The 21482-nt window shown below is 41.3% G+C and overlaps 3 protein-coding genes across 3 annotated transcripts; 1 reads left to right on the top strand and 2 right to left on the bottom strand.

Annotated features, from left to right (window-relative positions):
- The first annotated feature begins 117 nt into the window (after positions 1–117).
- Positions 118–5602, top strand: LOC139295560 (protein-tyrosine sulfotransferase 1-like). Its single transcript, XM_070917764.1, has 5 exons — positions 118–525; positions 823–981; positions 1147–1400; positions 3647–3848; positions 5072–5602. The coding sequence occupies exons 1-5, from the start codon at positions 118–120 to the stop codon at positions 5105–5107; spliced, it is 1059 nt and encodes a 352-aa protein (XP_070773865.1). The 3' UTR covers positions 5108–5602.
- A 763-nt stretch (positions 5603–6365) lies between these two features.
- LOC139295168 (pinopsin-like) lies at positions 6366–11459 on the bottom strand. Its single transcript, XM_070917291.1, has 5 exons — positions 11117–11459; positions 8904–9072; positions 8146–8317; positions 7832–8065; positions 6366–6524 (listed from the first exon to the last, which is right to left on the bottom strand). Exons 1-5 carry the CDS (start codon positions 11457–11459, stop codon positions 6366–6368), a joined length of 1077 nt encoding a protein of 358 aa, XP_070773392.1.
- Positions 11460–15793: 4334 nt separating this feature from the next.
- On the bottom strand, positions 15794–21256 carry htatsf1 (HIV-1 Tat specific factor 1). The gene is made up of 10 exons (XM_070917794.1): positions 21080–21256; positions 20269–20433; positions 19683–19926; positions 19400–19447; positions 19118–19272; positions 17693–17856; positions 17435–17531; positions 17245–17334; positions 16998–17135; positions 15794–16195 (listed from the first exon to the last, which is right to left on the bottom strand). The coding sequence occupies exons 2-10, from the start codon at positions 20431–20433 to the stop codon at positions 15956–15958; spliced, it is 1341 nt and encodes a 446-aa protein (XP_070773895.1). The 5' UTR covers positions 21080–21256; the 3' UTR covers positions 15794–15955.
- Positions 21257–21482: the final 226 nt, after the last annotated feature.

Raw genomic sequence — 21482 nt, 5'->3', positions numbered from 1 at the left:
AACTCACTGTCGCTTATATTTAAGAAGTAGCTATATTCCAGCAGCCAGTGTCCTCAGGTGCCCCTGAATATTGTTTTACATCCACCTGAATCTGACTCCCAGTCACACCCAGCGACCATGAGGAATACCAGATCAAGCCTTCTGCTGGGCTGTGTGCTCCTCTGCTCCGCTTCCCTGCTCTATCTGGGCATGAGCGGGATAGAGTGCCCTCCAAAAAGCCACCGCTACCGATGGATGGAGCTCAACCTGGGCTCAGCCAATCAGAGCTTATCCCTGACGGAACATTTCCCTGAGGACACGCCCCTCATCTTCATCGGAGGCTTTCCCAGGAGCGGCACCACGCTGATGCGCGTCATGCTGGATGCCCACAATGCTGTGCGGTGCGGGGAAGAGACCCGAGTGATTCCCCGCCTCTTGGCCATGCGGGCCACCTGGAGCCGCTCTGTGAAGGAGAGGATACGACTGGACGAGGCCGGCGTCACTGACCAGGTGTTGGACTCAGCCGTGCGAGCATTCCTGTTAGAGGTGAGCTGGTCGGTGCTTTGTGCAATCTGCTGTGTTGGATTAGGTCCAAAATACGTCTCTGCATCTGTTAATCAGCAAACATGCTCAGGTGTTGAAGGCATGTTTCAGCTGTTTACATACACAGTGATATTAAAAGCTATTGTAAATATGTAAATTAAGATTTTAAGCATTTGTATTTAGCATCTCAATATGAATATTAAAATCTTGGTATTGTGAATATGAAGAAGGAATGGTTTACATGTAACAGCTCAGACATTTCTTGTTGTAATATTCACTGTTTTTACGTATGTGTTCCAGGTGATAGTCGGCCACGGGGAGCCTGCACCTCGCCTTTGCAACAAGGACCCGTTCGCCTTGAAGTCTCTCTCCTATCTGTCACGCATCTTCCCTAAAGCCAAATTTGTGCTCATGCTACGAGACGGACGGGCAACCGTCCACTCCATGATATCACGCAAGGTATGCTGGGTTTCTGTCTCTTATCGGGGCTGCAGGCAGCCAAACCGAAGTTTGTACTGGTGCCGCATTGTGACACAGTGAATTTTCCACTCTGTGTTCACTCTCTGTCGTTCTGTTGTGATAGGTCTCCTGTGTTTATCTTATCTCTCTGCCTCCTTTTTGCAGGTGACCATCTCTGGCTTCGACCTAACCAGCTACAGGGACTGTCTGACCAAGTGGAGCAGCGCGGTCGAGACCATGTTCAGCCAGTGCCAGGCGGCTGGGGAGGCCAGATGTCTGCCCGTCCGCTATGAGCAGCTCGTCCTCCACGCAGAGGAGGAAATGAGGAAGTTGCTTCACTTCCTAGAGCTGCAGTGGGACCCGTCAGTGCTGCACCATGAAGAGCTGATTGGAAAGGCTGGTGGCGTGTCTCTGTCCAAGTGAGTATTTGAAATGTGTGTGCAGTTTTATGTGCTGAGGTTTTCAGATACATATTTTCTGGAAAGGCAAGTTGCTTTAAGTTTTTCAAATGCATGTTGAAATCAAGTTCATTCCCTTCTATTGTGGTGGCAGCAGAAGTTTCAGACACAGATATCTCTAAACCTCAGCACACTAAACTGAAACTATCTGCATGGCTAGATACCCACTAGGGTTAAGTGTGACTCTTCTATTATTCTATTATGTGTGCCAGGATATCTGCAAAATCTGGAAATGTCTGAAATGGCCTTGAATAAATATATATATATATATATATATATATATATATATATATATATATATATATATATATATATATGCACATAGCATTTTTGCCTTTAGTTCAGTTCTAGAGGCCTTGATGTTGGCATTTTATTTAGGTAAGAAATTAAACCAGTCATGCACTTCACTCTCACTCATTTCATATTGGCCTTTGATGGGTCAACAATTATTTAAAATGTGTTATGTTTTGTTTTTATTATAAATTTCTCTAAGAATAAACTAACCAGTGTATAAAGGCTGGTAAATCTTTATACTGTACTGAAGGAAAGAAAAATCAGAGTCAGTACATTTGCTGAGTATGCGGTTGGTTTACAGTTGACATGCATGTGTGATTTGTATTTAAGCTGATTTTAAATAACATAATACATTTGTATGTGCTTCTACATTTGAGTATGACTCACTAGCCTAATTATCAATGATCAAAGATCTATCATTTAATTAGCAGAAATTCCCCTAACTGCCCAACCCTGTCTATTAGTTCAAACATGTTTATTAGGAGGTGCGGTCCATGTAAGTGTTGCATGTAGTGTCTGTGTGTTTAATTCGTCTTAGTTGTTCCTCCTGTGAATTCCCACCCTGCTGGCTTTGAGGAGTGGGTATATTTCAGGATAAAAGGTGTCTTTTTTTCTTTCAGGCTGCTAAAAGGCAGCCGTAATTCTCACAGCTCGCATCTCTCTCTGCCTGCCAGTCAGCTAAACACGTTGATGAGCTGTTGCTCAGGATAACCAGGCTTTGCTTACACCTGTGCTGCTGGTAATGACTGTAAATGATGTCTGCCAACATTATGGTCTAAATGCTCTTTCAAAGCTTTCTCCACTGTTACACATATATAATTGTGTTGGAAAGTACTAAATCTCTTTATTTCACATTACTGTATTTAATAATGTGTGACATTATTAATTATACACAGACAATTTTAAGATATAATCAGCCATAAAACCCAACATGTGTAATATGTGTGCCATCGCAGAATGTAAACTCCACCTCATTTCATTAAACCCTGCAAAGTCCCAGAAATATTACCGACAACATGTGTCTGCATGACACATTATTATTTGTGTATAATGGTGTTGGGTTTTTTTCACTGAAATTGAAATGCAGCACAGGTTGTGAGGCAGATTTGAACACACACAGCACAAGTCATGTATCTGAGCCAACTGAGCCACGAGGACATCAGAGTTTTCATCTGAAGCAGCCAAACCTTTCAAGGTTAAGTAAAGCTTACAGACTTTCCTCAGTAGATGTTTAATTTGTGTTGCTCCACTTACATGTCGTGATTCAAGTGGAGCATCTCTTTGCAGGACAGAAGCTCAAGGGATTTCACTGGAATCTGGCTGCTTCGTACCGTAAAAACCCAAACCTGGCGTGTATTTGAAGGAAATAGGCCACATTCTGTGAGAATTAGCACCCTTATTTTCAATAGTTATGCAACGGTTGGCACTATATTAGTCACACACATGTTTTGTAACCTCCTCAGAAATTAAATCATCACAAAATGTGGCATGTTGTGGTTCTGAATCATGTGTGTACATGCTTACACACACTTGTATTTATTTAGGGTGGACGGGTTGATATGTATGGAAGATTTAAAATGCCTAAATTAAACAAATCAAACAAAGTAATAAAGTGAAATACAATACACATTGTTATATGCATTTCATTTTTATGTAAACAATTATTACTTATGTTTTGATTTTGATAGACTGTTTTTTATTTAATTATAACACAGTGAATGCATACATAAGAATTAAATATATATAACAGTATATATTGTTTTTCTCTCTACTTCTTTGAGTTGTTTTAATTTAGGCATTTTAAATCTTCTACAGGTTTGTTACTTTTTCCTTTCCATATAACTCGTCTATCACACATACACACACACACACACACACACAAGAACTGACTGTGTGTTTGACTCTGTGTGCAGGGTTGAGCGCTCCACAGACCAGGTGATGAAGCCAGTGAACACAGACGCCCTCTCCAAGTGGGTCGGGCACATTCCCTCAGACGTGTTGAGCGACATGGCTGAAATCGCCCCCATGCTGGCTCGTCTGGGCTACGACCCCCACTCCAACCCTCCCGACTACACAAGACCAGAGCCCATGGCGTCTCCGTTCAACTACTCACAGGTGAGGTTACAAAAAACTGATGTGAGGAAGAACAGAATCACAGCTCAGTGTGTTTCAGTTTTTTCTTTAAACGATTTTCACAAAAAAATAGTTGTTTAATCTGACAACAAAAACCCATCATAAATTCCTGGAGTTCAAGGTGACAACTTCAAATTGGGTGTTGCATTTTTGTTCTTGATAAATGACTTAAAAGATTAATTGACTAATAATTAACTGTTTATGTCCCCACGCATCCAAAAATCATTTTTTCTCTTGCAAGAGGAGACTGCTCACCACAGTTTACAGTAACGAAGATCTGTTTGTAAAGACATCTTAGAAAATGAGTCTGCTAGTTGAAAAATGAAGAGGAATTATAAGCTGACAATACACCAGTCCCTCTAAATAGGTAAAAAAAAAAAAAAAACGCAAATGGTATTTTTAAAACATTTTGTCCACTTTTTTAATCAACATAAAGGTTGATAAAATCAAGATAATTTTTTATACAGTAGTAACTGAAACTAATGAGCCATAAAGATACTTTGATGCTAATAATAACATCCTAATAATGGCTAAAAGAAACATAGATAAGAGAAACACTGAGAAAATTGAGACTTGAGATGGATTCATACTTGACCAAAGGGGTTAATGGAAGTCCTGCCGTAGATACCAACAGTGTAGGTTTTGATTTTCTGTTAAGCATCATGTTTCACCCATTTATATCAACCCTACACAACACTAGACAGAAAGATCGTATTAATCAGGCCGTACCGAACTGGAGATATATCCAGGTAACTTCTATTTCACCTTGTCTCATTCCTGCATTATTCGGTTACTGCCATGTGTACATTCAGTCATTGTGGGAGAGTGCAGCTGTCGCTGTTGCTTTGTTAGATGTGTGTTTCTGAGCCTTTCTGCAACTTCCTCAGTGTTGCCTTCACTCTCAACAATCTCCAACGGAAACATATTGGAGAAAACAGAAGCAGCCTAAGCTGACCAATCACAGTTTTTGCGGTCCCCACGTGGTATCTCCATCGCCGTAGCTGATGTAGGTGTACATCAGCTACAGCAGATTTGTGCACAGGCTCCTTAATGTACAACTATATCCAGCTTTAGTCACTTACTGATCTCCAGTCACGCAGATAGTTTCATTGTAGTTGTCAGGATGAATCAAAACTCCTCTTTTCTCTCTCAGCCTTGATAATATTTCCAGTCGTAAGTGAACATTGTGTCTTTTCTTTCCTCAGAGTTTGAGAGCAACAGAGACTCCACACGCCAGTTAAGCGAAAGAGAAGAAAATGCCGAAGAAAACGAAAATGGCCTGTTCCACAATATGGATGCACCTTACACACAGACTTCCAGTACGGCAGTAATTACACCTCACAGGAAAGTGTTCCATGTGTATTTTTGAATTATTCGTAAGACTGTGTGTGGTGTTAACGTCTGTACACGGATGGAGTGTTTAACATACAGACTCATCACGTGGTTCGGGGTTTATATCTCGGCTCTTACATCACATGTGGACGACTGCTTCTCACTCGCCAACATTTCCTCCCTGTTGAACCGACAGTATTACACTGCATTTTAACACGTCCTCTCACCTTGTACCTGAAAGTATTTCAACATGTCTATAAGTTGTTATGATTCACCACAAATGTGAATATGTCATTGGACAAATCTTTCACTTACTGAGAGTTCAGTCAGTGTTCATGAAGCATAATGACTGTATATTTTTGAAGACGTATGTTTATTTTCTTAATAAATTATTTTGGTGTTAGCCGTTCATTCAGGAATCTAAAGTTGTTTATTCTGAATTGAGGCTTTTTAATTGTTGTACATTGTTGAAAATGAATAAAAAGAGCCTAAATGTCACCTTATAATGTAGTTTACGTATTTTGTTCTCTAGTTATTCAGTTGCACACTCCACTCCATCATACTACTTGCATGTTTGACAGCCAGCTGAGCCACAGCGCCCTCTAATGGTGCAAAGACACAACACAAAATAACCTGGTTGCCCTTGTGAGAAAGTTGTTTTTACAGACAAGACAAAAATATTCTGACAAAAACAATTAAACTTCAGTCTTCGTATTTTAGTAGAAATAATGTCCAAAGTAACATGTCATCAAACTCTTTTTTGTGTCTTTAATGTAATTGAGAAATAAAATGTGAGATAAAGTGGGCTGCTGAAGAAAAATATATAATTAAATTATAATTTAAAGTAAACTACAATTGCATGCCCATATGATTAGACCACAAAATGAGCTACTGCTGTTAAAGTTAAACAGTGGACTGAGGTAATACAGTGCAGCTACGCTCAAACATACGTCTGACTGCTGCTGTGAAGCTACATGGAGCAACATGGTCAGATGGATTCATCAACAAAACCGGTCAAACACATATTCCTAGAATAGGAGAACAAAAATAATTCCTGCAGCATAGCTTTTACTTTTTCCTTTGAAATTATCTCAAATACATTGAAAAGAAAATGGAAATGACCTTTGACCTCTATGCTGTATATTGAGCCACTAGCACCAGGACAGGCTACTGCGCCTGCTGCTCCCCAGATGTGAACATGGCAGGTGCTGTGTGGTGTGTTATGGCCTCTGTTGGTGGGTTTGGAGCGTGAGGCAGTGTGCAGCGGACCGGGGTGGGCGGAGCTTCCGAGCTGCACCTGATCATGTACAGGAAACACCTGGAGAACTGAGACACACACACACACACACACACACACACAAACAGAGGAAGTGGAGGCAGCCAAATAAACATGATACAGAGACACGAGCACATTCAGAGCTGCACAAACATGTTAACTGTCTGATCAAGAAGATTTACATTTACGTCCTCTGTGGGTGTTAGTTGTAGGCAAAATGTGCCGTCTAAGGCATAAAAAGTGAAAAGCGTATATAGACAAGGCTGTAATATTATAATAATATTATGGTAATATTCTAGCCTGGTTTCAGACCTCTGAATCACCGACAACATCTTCAGCAGTTCAAATGGGTCTGGTGCTGTGCCCAGTGATTTGCTATTTCAACAATTGGCCAATAAAGAAGAGGAGAAATCTGTCTTAAAACAATACTCACATGCCCATATGTACACTGAAAGAGTTATTGGTCGGTATAATCATTTCTCCTGTCTATACTGGCTGTAAAGAGATCCCTTTTATATTATTAGTGCAACTTCAAGGGAAGAGATGGGGGACAACAGCTACAGTCATAGTTGTATTCAATGAGCATGTGACTATTAAAGGGGAACTCCACAGATTTTACACATCAAAGTCTGTTTACAGGTCTTGGGGAGTGCTACTGCATATGTGAAAAAAGCTGTATAAAGCCTTTTGTGGCTGCCGAGGGAGCTGTGTGAAATCTGATCAATTGCCTTAAGTGATCTCACATGAGTCAGCGTTGGTTGGGGCTGAAACCTACAAGACTGAAAAAAAGAAAAGAAATCTGCAGGTGAGGAGTTAGAAAGAAGTGAGCCCTCTGTAGCGTGCTCCTCATCTCTGCTTGATGCTAGCTGCTTGAGGCTACATTAGCCGCCACTAGCATAACAGACCTGTCAACTGTCAGTGGTCGAGTTGCATTGTGGGCAATGTAGTTGCCTGGTTTTGATAAGGAAGAAGAATGCATGGAATACAAAAGACGATATCTCTGGTTCTGCTGCATTGATTTTGATCCTTTTTTTTTTCTGAGACATTTTTTCCGACAATGTTACAGGAGTGCAATGCTAAATCAGTTTCATCATCTCCTTTAACTAGGATTCTGGTGTGTCAGTGTTGAATTATAATGGTTTTAAAACAGAAAAACATATTTCAATTGAGACTCAGCTGTGTTGAAAAATTTGAAATAAACTGTGGTTTTAGCAAATCAGCTTTGGTGCAGCAGAATCTCAGGATGCATCACAAACTTTTTCCTCCAGTTTGGTTTTGTTTTGTTTGGAGTTGAATAAAAGCATATCTCATTTAGAGGAAGGAAAATTACAGTGTATTTACAGGGGATTGCTGTTACCTGGTTGTTGAGCAACACATAGATAACAGGGTTGAGGACGGTGCTGGTCTTCGCCAGCAGGGAGGGGATTAAACTGGCGGCAGGCGGCACCACACCAGGCCGCCCAAAGGAGGAGAGCATCGCCACAACGCCGTATGGCATCCAGCACAATAGGTAGCCCGTCACCATGGAGACCACCATCAGAAGGACACGACCTTCCCTCCGCTCAGCGGAGGAGCGGTTGATCCTGGTGACCTGGACACACACACACACACACACACTGCTGGAGGATGCTCTGAATCACACCTTACACAGAGGTCAAAGGTCATTCTCACCTGTCTCGCCACCGCTCGTACGGCCAGCAGGATCCTCCCATAGCAGAAGAACATGAGCAGCAGCGGCAGAAGCAGGCAGAAGATGAACAAACAGCTGATGTAGGAGCGAGCTGTGGCCGAGCGCTGGTGCCACTGGACGGAGCAGGTGGTGCCGGGACCCTCCGGCCCGTAGCTGCTCCATAACACACAACATATGCTCTGATTTCATATTTGGCATTATTAAGCTCTAGTTCTGTGTCATGATGTGTTTGATATCTTTCCGTTTTAAATGGTGGCTACGGACCCACTTTCTTTAATTCATTTGTTCACGTTTTTGCTCTCATGTGTCACATGGGGCGCAGGAAAGGAAGGCCCAGGTCTCTCCAACACGCTGTTTTGTCTTCAACAAGAACATTTGAAATTCTGTGCACTGTGATATAATACAGTCGGGTGGTTGTCAAAAAATAAAACATCTAGATAAATACCAATAAGAGTGAAGTTGGTCTACAGCTGAGTTTTTGGTGTGAAGTTACAGTGGGCCTGTTTGTTATTTTGCAGTAATAATTAATCACAACAGCAGGCAGAACATTTGAAGATGACCAAAACTTTGAGGCTCTTTAAACTTGCAGCTATTCTCTTTTAAGGCACTCACTTCTTAATTCTGTTTTTATTGAGTGAATAAACCAGCAAAAATACTTTCCACTCAGTTTCAGCATCATCAGACTAAATAAAGGAATGAATAAGTGATCTAATGAGCAAAATGGTGGGGCAGCGCAGACCTGCTCCAGCCCAGCAGAGGCGGCAGAGTCCAGACCAGCGAGTAGAGCCAGGAGGTGGCGACGGCGAGCCTGGCCCTGCGGTACTGAGAGGAGTCCAGCTGGGAGCTGTGGAGCACCGCAGAGCACCGCTCCAAGGACAGCAGAGAGAGAGACACCAGAGAAACTATACCTGACAGAGAGAGACAGTTAGAGATCAAACTGAACCAATCATCTCTCCATTTATTGGACAAAATCACAATACGTACTTCTACTCCATTACATTTACTTGACTGCTGTATTCACTTTGCAGATTAAGAGTTTACTACTTACTATCGTAACAGTATTCAAAGCAGTTAAAAGTACTTCCACCTCAAGTAGCTGTAACTTTAATATGATGCTTACAAGTTAATGTATCGGTATTAGAAATCCAGTAATATAAAATCACAACTTTTTTCAGCATAATGAGTACTTTCAGTTGGACATTTTGCTGATAATACTTCTGTACTTCAGTAAGATTTTGAATTCAGGACTTTTACTTGTAATAGAGTATTTTCACATTGTTGTATTGGATCTCAGTAGCCTCCTGTACATCTTCTACAAACTAAATGTGACGCTGCCCAAATGTATACGCTGTCATGGAAATCAGGGAGCTGGTGAACTCGTGACTGAAGAAGGACGTCTTACTCAGAAGCATTTATTGAAGCTCAGACGAGGAGAGGAGAGATCAGCAGTACAAGGGAACACAGTGTAATGCCACCCAATTCTGAATTTCATTTCCTGACGAGGAGTATTTAACCCATACCAGACTTCACTACATATCTAAATGTGGCTATTCTTCATGCAGATAAAGATGAGTGAATACTCTAAACACTTACCTACATTAACATAAGTCACATCGTATATAACTTAACATCACATTCAGTGCATATCTTAGAGGAAAAATGGAGACAGTCTATCAATGTGGAGTCTGGGCCCAGACGGCAGCCTATTGCCCTCGACCTTAGTCTCCTCGGCGATGGAGACAGCCTCTTTTTTTTCATTTCAGTAAGTGCAATATATTATGTTCATTGTGTTGCTGTTGTTGCTTGTACAATTTCCCCCCGGGGATCAATAAAGTATTTCTGATTCTGATTCTGGTTCTGTATGTTGTAGGGTTGACCATAGAAATGGGCTTGAATATGGCAACTCCTGAACAACACAACAAGCACAAAAGAATGAAGAGGAAACAAACAAACAAACAAAAACAACAAATAAATATATAACAGATGCAGACAAAAAGTGAAATTACAAAAAACAAACACCCTGTCTCACACTCATGTAGATAACCATCTATTTCACTGAAAGTTATTAATTAATTATTTCATGTCTCAACTCAACTCTTATTTTAAGGTTATGGGGTTAAAGTTTGAGGGAAACATTTATAAACATGCATTAATCTATTACAGATATCTATCTACATGTATTCATATAGATACACACATTTCATATGTTGGCTATGTTTCCTGAACATTCATACAGTTTCAAGGAAATTTCAGATTTTTTTTGGCTACCCAGCAAATATGTTTCTTTGTTTCTTTATTTCTTTATTTTCTCATTTCTTGCATTGGTGAAAAGTAACTAAGTATAATTACTCAAGTACTGTACTTAAGTACAATTTTGAGCTACTTGTACTTTACTTGAGTATTTTCCATTGTCTACTTTATACTTCTACTCCAATTCATTTCAGAGAGAAATATTGTACTTATTACTCCATTACATCTAATAACTTCAGTCACTAGTTACTTTGCAGATTCATATTAATGATACAAAATATAACCAACAACTAAATGATGATGTATAATTATATGCTAAGATAAGTCTTCATTGATCCCTGGGGGGATGTTCACAAGCTACCCAGCACTACATTCATTAATTAAAATCAGCCCCACTTTTACCAGCTGCAACATTTAAGTAGTGAACACATTAATGCTCTGATAATTATAAGCCAGTAATATAGTATATATTATTCTGAAATGCGCCATTCTACACAATGATTTAGTATATTTTAATGCGAATACTTATGTACTTTTACTTGTAACAGCGTATTTCTACACAGCAGTGTAGAAGGCTCTATAAGTAAAATATCTCAGTAGTAATTCTTCCGCTGCTCTCTCCTTATGCGAAGAAATCCTTTAAAAATCCTGGATACAGATTTTCCTTTTAAGCAGGAGTTTCAAATATCCTCGATCCCTCACCGAAAAGCGCGTTGGAGAAACCGTACCACCGGCACCCGTAGGAGCCGGTCAGCCACCTGCCGCTCACGCTGGCCGCGAAGCTGAGGGGAGTCCCGAAGATGCACACGAGCATGTCGCTGGCGCTGATGTTGATGAGCAGGAGGTTCACAGGAGTCTGCAGCCCGGGGAAGCGCGAGAACACCAGGAGCACCAGGAAGTTACCGAGGAAGCCCAGGACCAAGATGACCCCGAGCACAACCGCCGCCGCGGTGTGACCCGCCCTGCTCAGCTCGTCGGAGGCCGGGTCCGACACGGAGCTGTGCCCGGTGCTGAGGTTGTCGCTACGCTGCAGGAGGATCACCATGGCAACCTGGTTATCACTCAATTCAATCAGAGACAGAAGGTGGCCGTCATAAAACAAAGGGGAAAAAAATCCAAACTCCAGCTCAGTGGGGGAGTTCCCACAACCACTGGGTGAGAAAACACATTATTCAGTCCACTGAGTAGAAATACACACCACTAGATGTTTAAATACTCTGGAGGAGTGGATGAAGGGGGTGGGAGAGATGACTTTCTCTTCCTCCCACACACACACACACACACACACACACACACACATATATGCATACCTATGATTTGCTCCCAGTCCATAAACAAGCCTACTCCCACTGTGTTCACATATCAGAAAGGTAATTTATCCGTATCAAAGTGACACCGTTTTAACAGAATAACTGAAATACAAACCTAACAGACCCTGAATGAGAAGGAAACTCTTGCACAAAGAAAGAAAGCCAACAGGAAGAAGTCTGACTTAACTGTAATCAATTAATCCTTTTAGGACATAAACAATTAAGACTAGGGTACAGTAATACTCAACAAAGAAATAAAAACATTATAACACCTATTATACATTGTAACAAATCCCTAAATCACAATTCATTCAGTTTCAATAAAATGAAAAGTGAAAAAACATCTCCAAACCAGTGAGACCAAGGACACACTCCCCCAGAGACACAACGAAAGTCCAACGAAGATGCAGACGCTGACGTTTTGCCGTAGAACATCACTCTATCAGAAACATGTCTTTATTCTGTTCTGTTATTCTACTTTATTCGAGACCAGATTGGGGACCTAAATAACTGAGCCAACATATCAATAATGCAGGCTGTGGTTGACTCAGAGGACGAGCCAAGAACAGAACTCAGCCTGGTAGCATTAACTGATGGGACGCTGAAGACACGAGACTAATGAACAATACCAAGACATTGCTGTTTGTCCACTTTGAGTCAGGAAAACCCTCCTAACAGATATTTACACGCAGAGCAAACCAAGACTCCAAAAGTAAGTTTTAATATTCGAAACATGACATATCAGCCTCTGAAACAGTGTTCAAATCATCATTGTGACACTAAAACTTTCCATTTATTTAAATTAAATCGGCTGCTCTTTATGGCAGAACTGTAACTGTTACTTTGTGTAGGAAAACATTGGATATAATACTGCTTTTAAATAGATTTGCCAAGAAAAACAACAATGAACCGTTAATTGAAAATCTACAATAAAATCCTGTAAATCCTGCAATTAAACATTTGTCATGGTCTTGCAGAATATTTCTCAAGGGAGGTTTGAACGTGAGGGAAACTCTGATCTGACTGTGGGAAAACTCTCAAACTTAAAAACACACACTGTTGGATTCATTTATGGATCCTCAAGTTAAATCAAGACAACATGAGAGCAAATATAAAAGTGTGTGCCTACAGTTTACACTATCTCAGCACAAGAAACCTGGATTTTTCCATCAATGCTGACCTAACTTTCCACCCGCTTATAAGAAACACAACTAAAAGAATATTGCCGACTTCAGACCTTGTCTTTCTTCCGGAGCTGCCTTGTGCTTTTATTACATGTACACTTGACTATTGCAATGCGCTGTTCACCGGTCGCCCCAAAATGTTTATGAATTAGCTACCGCTCATTCAAAACACTGATGTCAGAGTTTTAAGTGGAGCAATCAAAGGGCTCATATCTCTCCTCAAAAACTAAGAAAAAAAGACCTGCAGTTAAGCAACATCAGCTGAGGCTTTTTCAATTACTACCTAGAATCTATTACTGCTCCACTGCCATTTTTCTTTTATGCCATAGTAGCTGGAACAGCTCTAAAGATCGCATTGTTGATCTGTTGGTCCACCACTTTGGTCCAGACTGAAGTATCTCAGCAGCTACTGGATGGATTGCCTTGAAATATTATACGGATATTCATGGTCCCCAGTGTTTTGAGGATTTGAGGCAGGATTCTTCCACTTTAGACATTGATCCATGTCATGCTCTACATGCCACACACACACACACACATGAAACAGATTGCTCATATCTGCTTGTGTTGTCCTTTGTCTCTTGTCGGTAGAGGAAGAATAAGGAACTGAACAGCATCACATGCAGTCACTTCCACCCAGTGAGGCCACCCACACATCCATTGTGCCAGAGTGAAGCCACGTCACCACATTCATCCTCTGTAATTAAAACTGTCGTGGGGGTGGAGAGGCTTCTGTGGGCGCTGATCAGGTGAGTGGACTTTGCTGCCTGCACGTGCAATGACGTGTTTCTCTTTCTGTCCAGGTCATCAGTGATTATTAGAAGCACGTTTCAGTGTTGTTCTCTAAAACTTATTGTTCCAAGGTGATTTTATAGATATATTTTTATGCCTGATTTAATGTGGGATGTATCATGAATTCCTGTTGCTCACCATTAACAAATGATCAGGTCACGATGGCTTTTTGTGATTTGTTAACAGTTAATTAACTTAACTGTTCTGCTTTCAGAGAGGCTGATCAGGTGCATGAAACTAAACTAAGTAAGTGGAATCCAGTTAATTTAGTGGCAATTAATGTATGAGGTATGATTATACTTTGTATTAATAATTTGTATCGCCAAAGTAACTAAAGCTGTCAGATAAATGTAGTGAAGTATAATAGTAGCATAAATTACTCAAGTAAAGTACAAGTACCTCAACATTTTACAAGTACAGTAATCGAGTAAATGTACTAAGTTACTTCCCACCACTGGTCCAGAAGTGACTACAGTATATCTACAGTATATCTGCTGTATATGAGAGCGAGTTTTCATTTCAATTAATCCATGAACAAAGCCCCAATTATTCAGGATTTAGGTATTGTACAAAAATCATGGCCACCATCATGCAACCACCATAATTGTGTATTGCTACGCATATTTTAATGTAGATCCACATGTAGAATAAAATATTTATTGTTATAATAACAAAATTAGAGGACTGTGCAGCCTTGGCAGATGTGTGCAGTGTTTTTCAGTGTGGGCGTTTTATTCAAATAAACAGAGGTTTGTGTATGCCAACCATTATTTTGAATAAAAGCTGAAAATTGAATGAAATCTCCAATCATCACTCAAGATCTGAGTCAAAAACATATTTCTGCAAGTCCATCCTCTCCATGACAAAGTTGGAGTTGGAGGAGGAGTTTAAGAGGGTGGATAGAGTTGGGATGAAAAGGAGGGTTGAGGTGGTGAAGGGCAAGAAAGGAGAGGACGGATGGGAGGGGGGAAAGCTGGGTGGGAGATGTGGAGTAAGAGGAGGGGAGGAGATGAGATGGTGGGGTGGGGGGGGGTTAGGAACAGAGAAAGGATGTTACTCCTCTCTCTTCTCCAAATCTTTCCTCTCCTTTTTCTTTCTTCTCTCCTCCTTTAGTCTCTTTTCAGTCTCCTTCTTTTCCATCTTCGCCTTCTCTTTGTCCATTTTTGAGGCGAGCTCCCGAAAAGACAGACAATTCAGTATTTTCTCTTACAAAGACTAAATATGAAACAAACGGTGAGAACCCAACAGGTAATTATTCAAAATGATCAGCTGATAAGACGTACCTGAAGCTCAACATTTTCAGGAGCTTCTTCTCCTCCTCCATCTTGCTCGGCGTGCTGAGCCACTCCCGTTCCTTGGCGAGCCACTTCTCCTCCACCTCTCTGCTGTGTTTCTGCAGCTCCTGTTTTCTTGAAACTCTCCTCCTTCGCTGCCAGCTCACACCTGAGACGATCCTCCTCGAGCTTTGAGTTTTGTTTTCCACTCTGTCTCACTCTGGTGGATCTCCGTCTTTATTGTTTTCATCGTGTCCAGATTTCCCTCTACCAGTGCCATCACTTCATTTACGACACTGGTGATGACATCATTTGTGTGAAATTTTGTAATAATTTGAGAGTGACCTTTGACCACCAAATTCTTATCAGTTTATCCTCGGATGGACGTACGTACAGACTGACAACCCAAAAACAAACCAGCCATGGCATCGCCAGCATGGAGGCATAAAAACCTCAAAATAATCTTAGGCAACAGCAACATTACTGTTGCAACATGCTGAACTGCAAAACACAAAGCCATAATGGTACTGGATCTGATGGGGTGATATAAAAACAAACAATATATATTTAGTTCCTGTTTGCTTTCTGCTTTTAAAAAAAAGTCTGATATACTCCAAGAAGTAAAGAACAAATCAGAGCCAACTGCTGTAAAAACAATTCAAATCCAACACAGTTTCAGTCTCAGTTATCTTTTGCTTGTTCATTCATATTTTAGGGTTATCAGCACAATACTGTAAACAAAGAAATGAAGGGAAGGCGGTGTATTTAAGGAATAACCAGCTTGCCAATTACAATGTAAACCAAAATGATGAAATAGGGTAGACAAAATCATAATTTTATTTTCTACCTTACAAAACAGCTCAAACTGTCCAAATTCCTACTCCTCCTCGCCTGCTCAACACGGAGCTTTGCCACAGTTCACATTCAAGCAGGACAGTCCTAATTGGTTGCCATGGGGACCAAAGACGTGCATGTACGTGTCTAGGCTTCCTCATCATCACTTCCTGCCAGGCTGCTGTCTGTAGAGTCCGCTTCCTGCTCCTGTCGCTGTGGTTCTGTTTTTGGTTGCTGTTCGGGCTCTGATGTGCTGGAGGGCTCTGTGGGTTCTGTGGGGATGGTGGCGCCCTCTGCTGGCTTGGCACTGTTGTTCTGCTGGCCTCCTTCCAGGAAAGTAGACCAACCCTTCAGCCGCTCCTCCCGCTCGCGCGTCGTCTCTTCCACCTGCAGAAACAGAATTAATATGAAGGATGTCATAATATTTCAAATATCACGTGACTTGTTTGGAAGAGTGATGTTGTGTTTAACACTCAGGAATGTTTCAGCTAATCTGCTTCATCAAAACTGTGTGGATGTAGTTTGATCAGATTTGATTGAGCTGTTGCAACATTTTGATTAAAATGTATCTACATTTCTATTGGTGCACAGAAGTGCGTGACATCACCCTTTTCCAGCCGAGCCCCACCCACTTCAAACCAGTGAGAAGAGCACAGAAAAAGACACAAATACAGAAATCCGTCATGTGAAATAACCAAAAGTGTTCCAACTTTTAACTTAAAATGTTGTGTTCGTGTAGGGCCCCATCTCTCAGAGTTGGAGGCTGATTGAAAAAAGAGGTTTTCAGGGCCTTTGAAATGTGCAGTCAAGCCGAGATAACCCTGATGACATTTTCTCAGACTTGAGTTCCTCCAGAGCCACAAAACAAATTACACACCTACAGGCTGAGTATTATTCCTAGTGATTTGTAAACTGATCTTAATGTGTAAAACTGGTTGACTTCCCCTTTAAAGACATACGTGATATTTTTGCCACAGCCATAGCCACAGAACCCCACACTGCCCGTTCTCAGTGTTTGTGTGTGCGGACACAAACAAAATGTGTGGCTGAAGGGAAGAGAGGTTGGAACGAGTGTAACCCAAGAGGCTTATAGCTCCAAGTTGTATTCGACATTATTGTGTTCTTTTTATTAGTTTGGCTGAATGAATCTCAAAATAGTTTGGATATTTCTATCTTGCATTTGGTATACCTGATAGTCTGTCGTTCCATCCCACAGCTCAGCAGACAGCTGCCTTCCTCCAAACCAGCGCCCATTGAATGACTGAATGCATGCGTCGGCTTGCTCAGGGTCCTTAAATGCAATCGATGCCACGCCGTCTGGGTGTCTCTGCAGCACAAACACAACCACATACCAGCTTCTTTATTGATGCCACCAACAATAAAATTCAAACCATTCTCCTATGACTCCGAAACTGCACTAATGACATTAAACTCACATCAAAGAGGACGACCTTCTTGACCTCCCCGAACTTCTCACACTCTGTCCGCAGATCCTCACGATACTCATTCAATACCAGCGGGTCTTCCTACGAAGGCCAACACAGAGACCACACTGATTAATACCCCTCAATGGACAAAGTGTGTGTGTGTGTGTGTGTGTGCGCGCATATGTGTGCCTCTCCACACCTCAAAGTCACTGGGATGGAACATGTTCCTAATGATGACAACTTTTTCATGCCTCTTCCTCACTTCTCCTTGCTTTTCTGGCCTCCAGTCCAACTGTCTACAAAGACACAGACAAACAAGCATTTCGTTTTTACATGGGTACCTACTGATGGTGCCTGATTATTTCTCCCCCCTTATCCACTTAAGTGTTTTGGGGAGTTTATCCGTCCATGCAGTGTGGGACTTGAGGGAGGGTTAAGAAAAGGAAGTAGAGTTTACTTCTGTTGCTGCTGCATCTTCTTCCTATAATCTTTGCTCTTCTTCTTCTTCTTGCTGGCGTCATACTGGCCCTTTAGCTCAAACCGTGCTGCTTCCACGTGGAGTCTGTAACCCCTGACCTCTGACTCGTCAATCAGACGCAGAGCCAATGCCACCGACTCCTTCTGCAGGGAATCACAAGCACACACACGTCACTTCACTGGAGTGTAATGCAATACTAACTGTACTGTGTCATTCAAAGCCACAACCACAATGAAAGGTGCAGAGAGTTAACACTGAAGTAACGTCAGACAGGCGACTCCAAATTAATGCTAATGTTGAAACATGTCTTCTATTGCTAACATGTTAGCAATATCAACTTTATTAGGGGATAAGTTTACACAATTATGTTATCTCTTTGAGAGGGAGAACACTGGGCCAACACACAAAATATGCATTTAATTACGCAGTCAAAACTCAACTAAAAATCAGAAAGGACTAAAACAGAGGTCATGTTAATAACTTGCTGCGGACAAACTGATGTTGTGATGCATTCAGTTTAGACGTTCAGTGCTTTTACATGTACGTTACAATTGGCTCCTGCAACAGTTACACACTTCTTACTTCTTAAGATAACACTTCTTAACTTAAATGTAAACAAGAAACTTGGTTACCAAAACTGGGGTAGGAGATTAGAGAAACCTGATTTCCCCAGGTTGGAGCGCCAATTTCTTGGCCATGAATGCAATCAGCTTTTTACCTATGTGCATGGCAAATACTGCAGACAGGGAAAGTAACATCAAGGCAGGTGGTTGAAAGGAGAGATTATTACACTAAGCAATGTGTTTTCGTGTTTGAAATAATTCCACCGAAGGTCTGACTAAAACAAAAACACAATATAGCCTCTAGAAGTCTAGATAAGTTGGTTTCCACTGCTGAACATTTGACTATCTCACTGTTCTGACAGTCTGCTCTGACACACACACACACACAAAGACACACACACACAGACACACGCACACAGACTACAGAAAAGAAAGTCAGGAAGCGGAGTCTTCTATTACTAATACAATTAACAAAAGTAGGCCATGTTTCTAAAATAAGATCAGGGGTTGGGGAGAAATCCGATTACTGACCTGCTGCATGATTTACAGTAAGCGTGTAAATGTTTTCTCTGATTACCTGCGTAACCTGGTTTCTCTGAGTAACCTGATTAATTAGGTGTATGTAAATGTAGTGACTGAGTTAAAGGGTGGATATAGTCCAAAAACAGCCTGACACACAAGTGGTTCTGTTTATACTACATTGGATGTCTTCAAACACGGATGTGTTTACACACGTTTGTCTGCGCGAATGGGCAGATGGCATATTTTCCTGTCAAGCGGACCCTGAACCTGATGTAGAAACTATAAACTAAGCTTTAGGCAAGCAGAAGGACATACTAACCTTGAGATAGCAGCAGAGGCCATCTCCCTTCAGATTCCCTTCTTTATCCTTGTAGAGTTTGACCTTGTACTCTTCAGTGATGGGGTCTCGCATCACAATGCCACACTTGGACATCAACTCAGCAAACTCCTCAGTGCTGATGTCCGGAGGCAGGCCTGAGAAAAAGGAGACCAGGTGAGAAAAATAAGAGAGAGAGAGAGTGACAGATAGGTTAAACAGAGTCAGCTACTCATTGAACAGCTGTCTTCTTGACAATGAGAAAAAAAAGTTAGTGATACCAACCTGACACATAGACGTTCGTGTTTTTATTGTCGTCAATATCAAACCACCCTAAACGCACAAAAAAAGGGAAAAAAGCATTTAGCAAAAGATGCATTAGTACAAACTTAAACTTAGAAATTGTACATATAAATCTTTACGGTAAACAAACAATCACTATTGTAACAGGGAGAAAGGTGGAAACACACATATAACATATCATATACCATCATTTGTTGATTCTTATTTGTGTGTTAGTTACTGCACTGGTTTTCTCTCTCCTCTCTGGTTGTGGCTGTCATTTTACCTGGCTCTGCTTTCCTCTTCTCCCCTTTCTGCTTGGCTTCTTTAGCTTCTTTATCTTCTCTCTCATGCCCGTCTGGGTTCGAGTTCTGGGTGGCATCTCCTGGTTTCTCCTTTTCTGACGGCTTGCTGTCTGGTGCTGGGGCTGCTGGGTCAGTGCTGCTCACTGCAGCGTTGTTTGCGTCTGGTTCTCCTTCCTGAGTGAAGCCATAGTTGGCCTGATAGGCTGCAATGAAGTCCTCTGTTATCTAGAGAAACGAAGCAAACCTACTTAACATTAACATAGAAAAACAGGTTCTGACCAATTTTGTCAAGTTAACACTGTTGTTGCTATGCCACACCTCCTCCGGTCAGAGTAACATAGTATACTGCAGATCGCAATGTCAACCAAACAGGCACAACCCATAATTAATGTAGATAAAATTGAGGCAACATACATTTAAATGCAGAATAATATAGATCCCAAAGACTGCTGCAAATACAACAACAAAAATAGTAGTAATAAAGATCTGAAGCTCAGTCCCTGAAAGACTTTAAAGAACAAATATGATGTGGGAAAACAAAAGATGAGAGGTAAAGAAAGGTCATACTTTAGGGAACCAGGCTTTCTTTTCATGGTCCCAGTCATACACAGTCCCGTCTTCTGGATCAGTGTAGGTGTTGGGGTCAGAGCCACCCTCATTTCTCTGGCCGTAGAGTTCCTGCAGCCGCAGCTGCTCCATAAACTCTTTGTTGTTATCTGGTCCACCGCTCATCTGCAACAAGTACGCGAAATGTCAAATTAACCAGGTCAGCAAGCCATTACATTTCAGCATGTACAAAACAGCTGTTTTATGCAAGTCTTTTACACTGAAGTCGTGTTGATTTGCCATTTCACAGTTTACATTTCAGAAGTTGTAGCAATATGAAGTCTTGCAAAGATTTAGGATGATTTGGTTACTGTCCATCAAACGTCAGAAAATAAAGCAAAGTGCTCATTGATTTAGTAAAAAATGTGTGTGGTTCAACAATAACGGTTGCCAGAGGCCAAAGCATGATAGTAAACGTATACCACTGTCCTAGTCGAGCCAGTGCTCTAAAACAAACAACAAACAACTTTACATGGACTTTTGCCTAAAGAATATTTTAGCCAATCACCGCCCAGTAACAAATGAAAAATGTATCAGCCAGTTGCTTTAATTCATCACATTATTGTTGAGAACTGACAGCTTGACTCAATGTTAGCAAGCTAGTTTGGACAATAAAATCTGCTGTTCACACGGCTACTGTGGTTCAGTTCACATCAAGATAATTTACTCAGGCACAGTTGGTAAAACGTTTGAGGGTCTGTGCTTGTGAGTATTAACTCTGGTAATGTGTTAGTCGATGTTAGCTACCATAGCTAATGTTAGCTAGCGTTACCTTTGAAAACGATAGTCCAGGCAAAGTAAAATCTGGGGGGTGCGAAGGAAACGAAACAGGCTCCCTCCGTCTAAAGACAGAACCACCGAACACACTCAGCCTCTGTATTCTGATAATATAGATAGTGTTTTAAATCAATGTTATTTTAAAACGTTAATCGGCCCGCTAACGATTAGGTTAACCCCCAATCCGCGACGTCAATTGAATGAAATACTTCCGATGTCAGGTTCCGAATGCGCGTGCGTGAACCTGGGACTGAAGCGCTCGTTTTGTAATACAGCTTCTACCTTTTCGCCGAGAGACAGAAGAGACTGTAACGTTTTAACAAAACGAACTATCACTCCGCCCGCAGTTTTTTAAGGACAGACAAATCGACCGCATGTCTTGTAGGAAAACAAGCGCC

This window comes from Enoplosus armatus, chromosome 13, assembly GCF_043641665.1.
Source record: "Enoplosus armatus isolate fEnoArm2 chromosome 13, fEnoArm2.hap1, whole genome shotgun sequence".
NCBI lineage: Eukaryota > Metazoa > Chordata > Actinopteri > Centrarchiformes > Enoplosidae > Enoplosus > Enoplosus armatus.
Note: the sequence above shows the minus strand (reverse complement) of the source record. Positions and strands in the feature narration are given on the sequence as shown.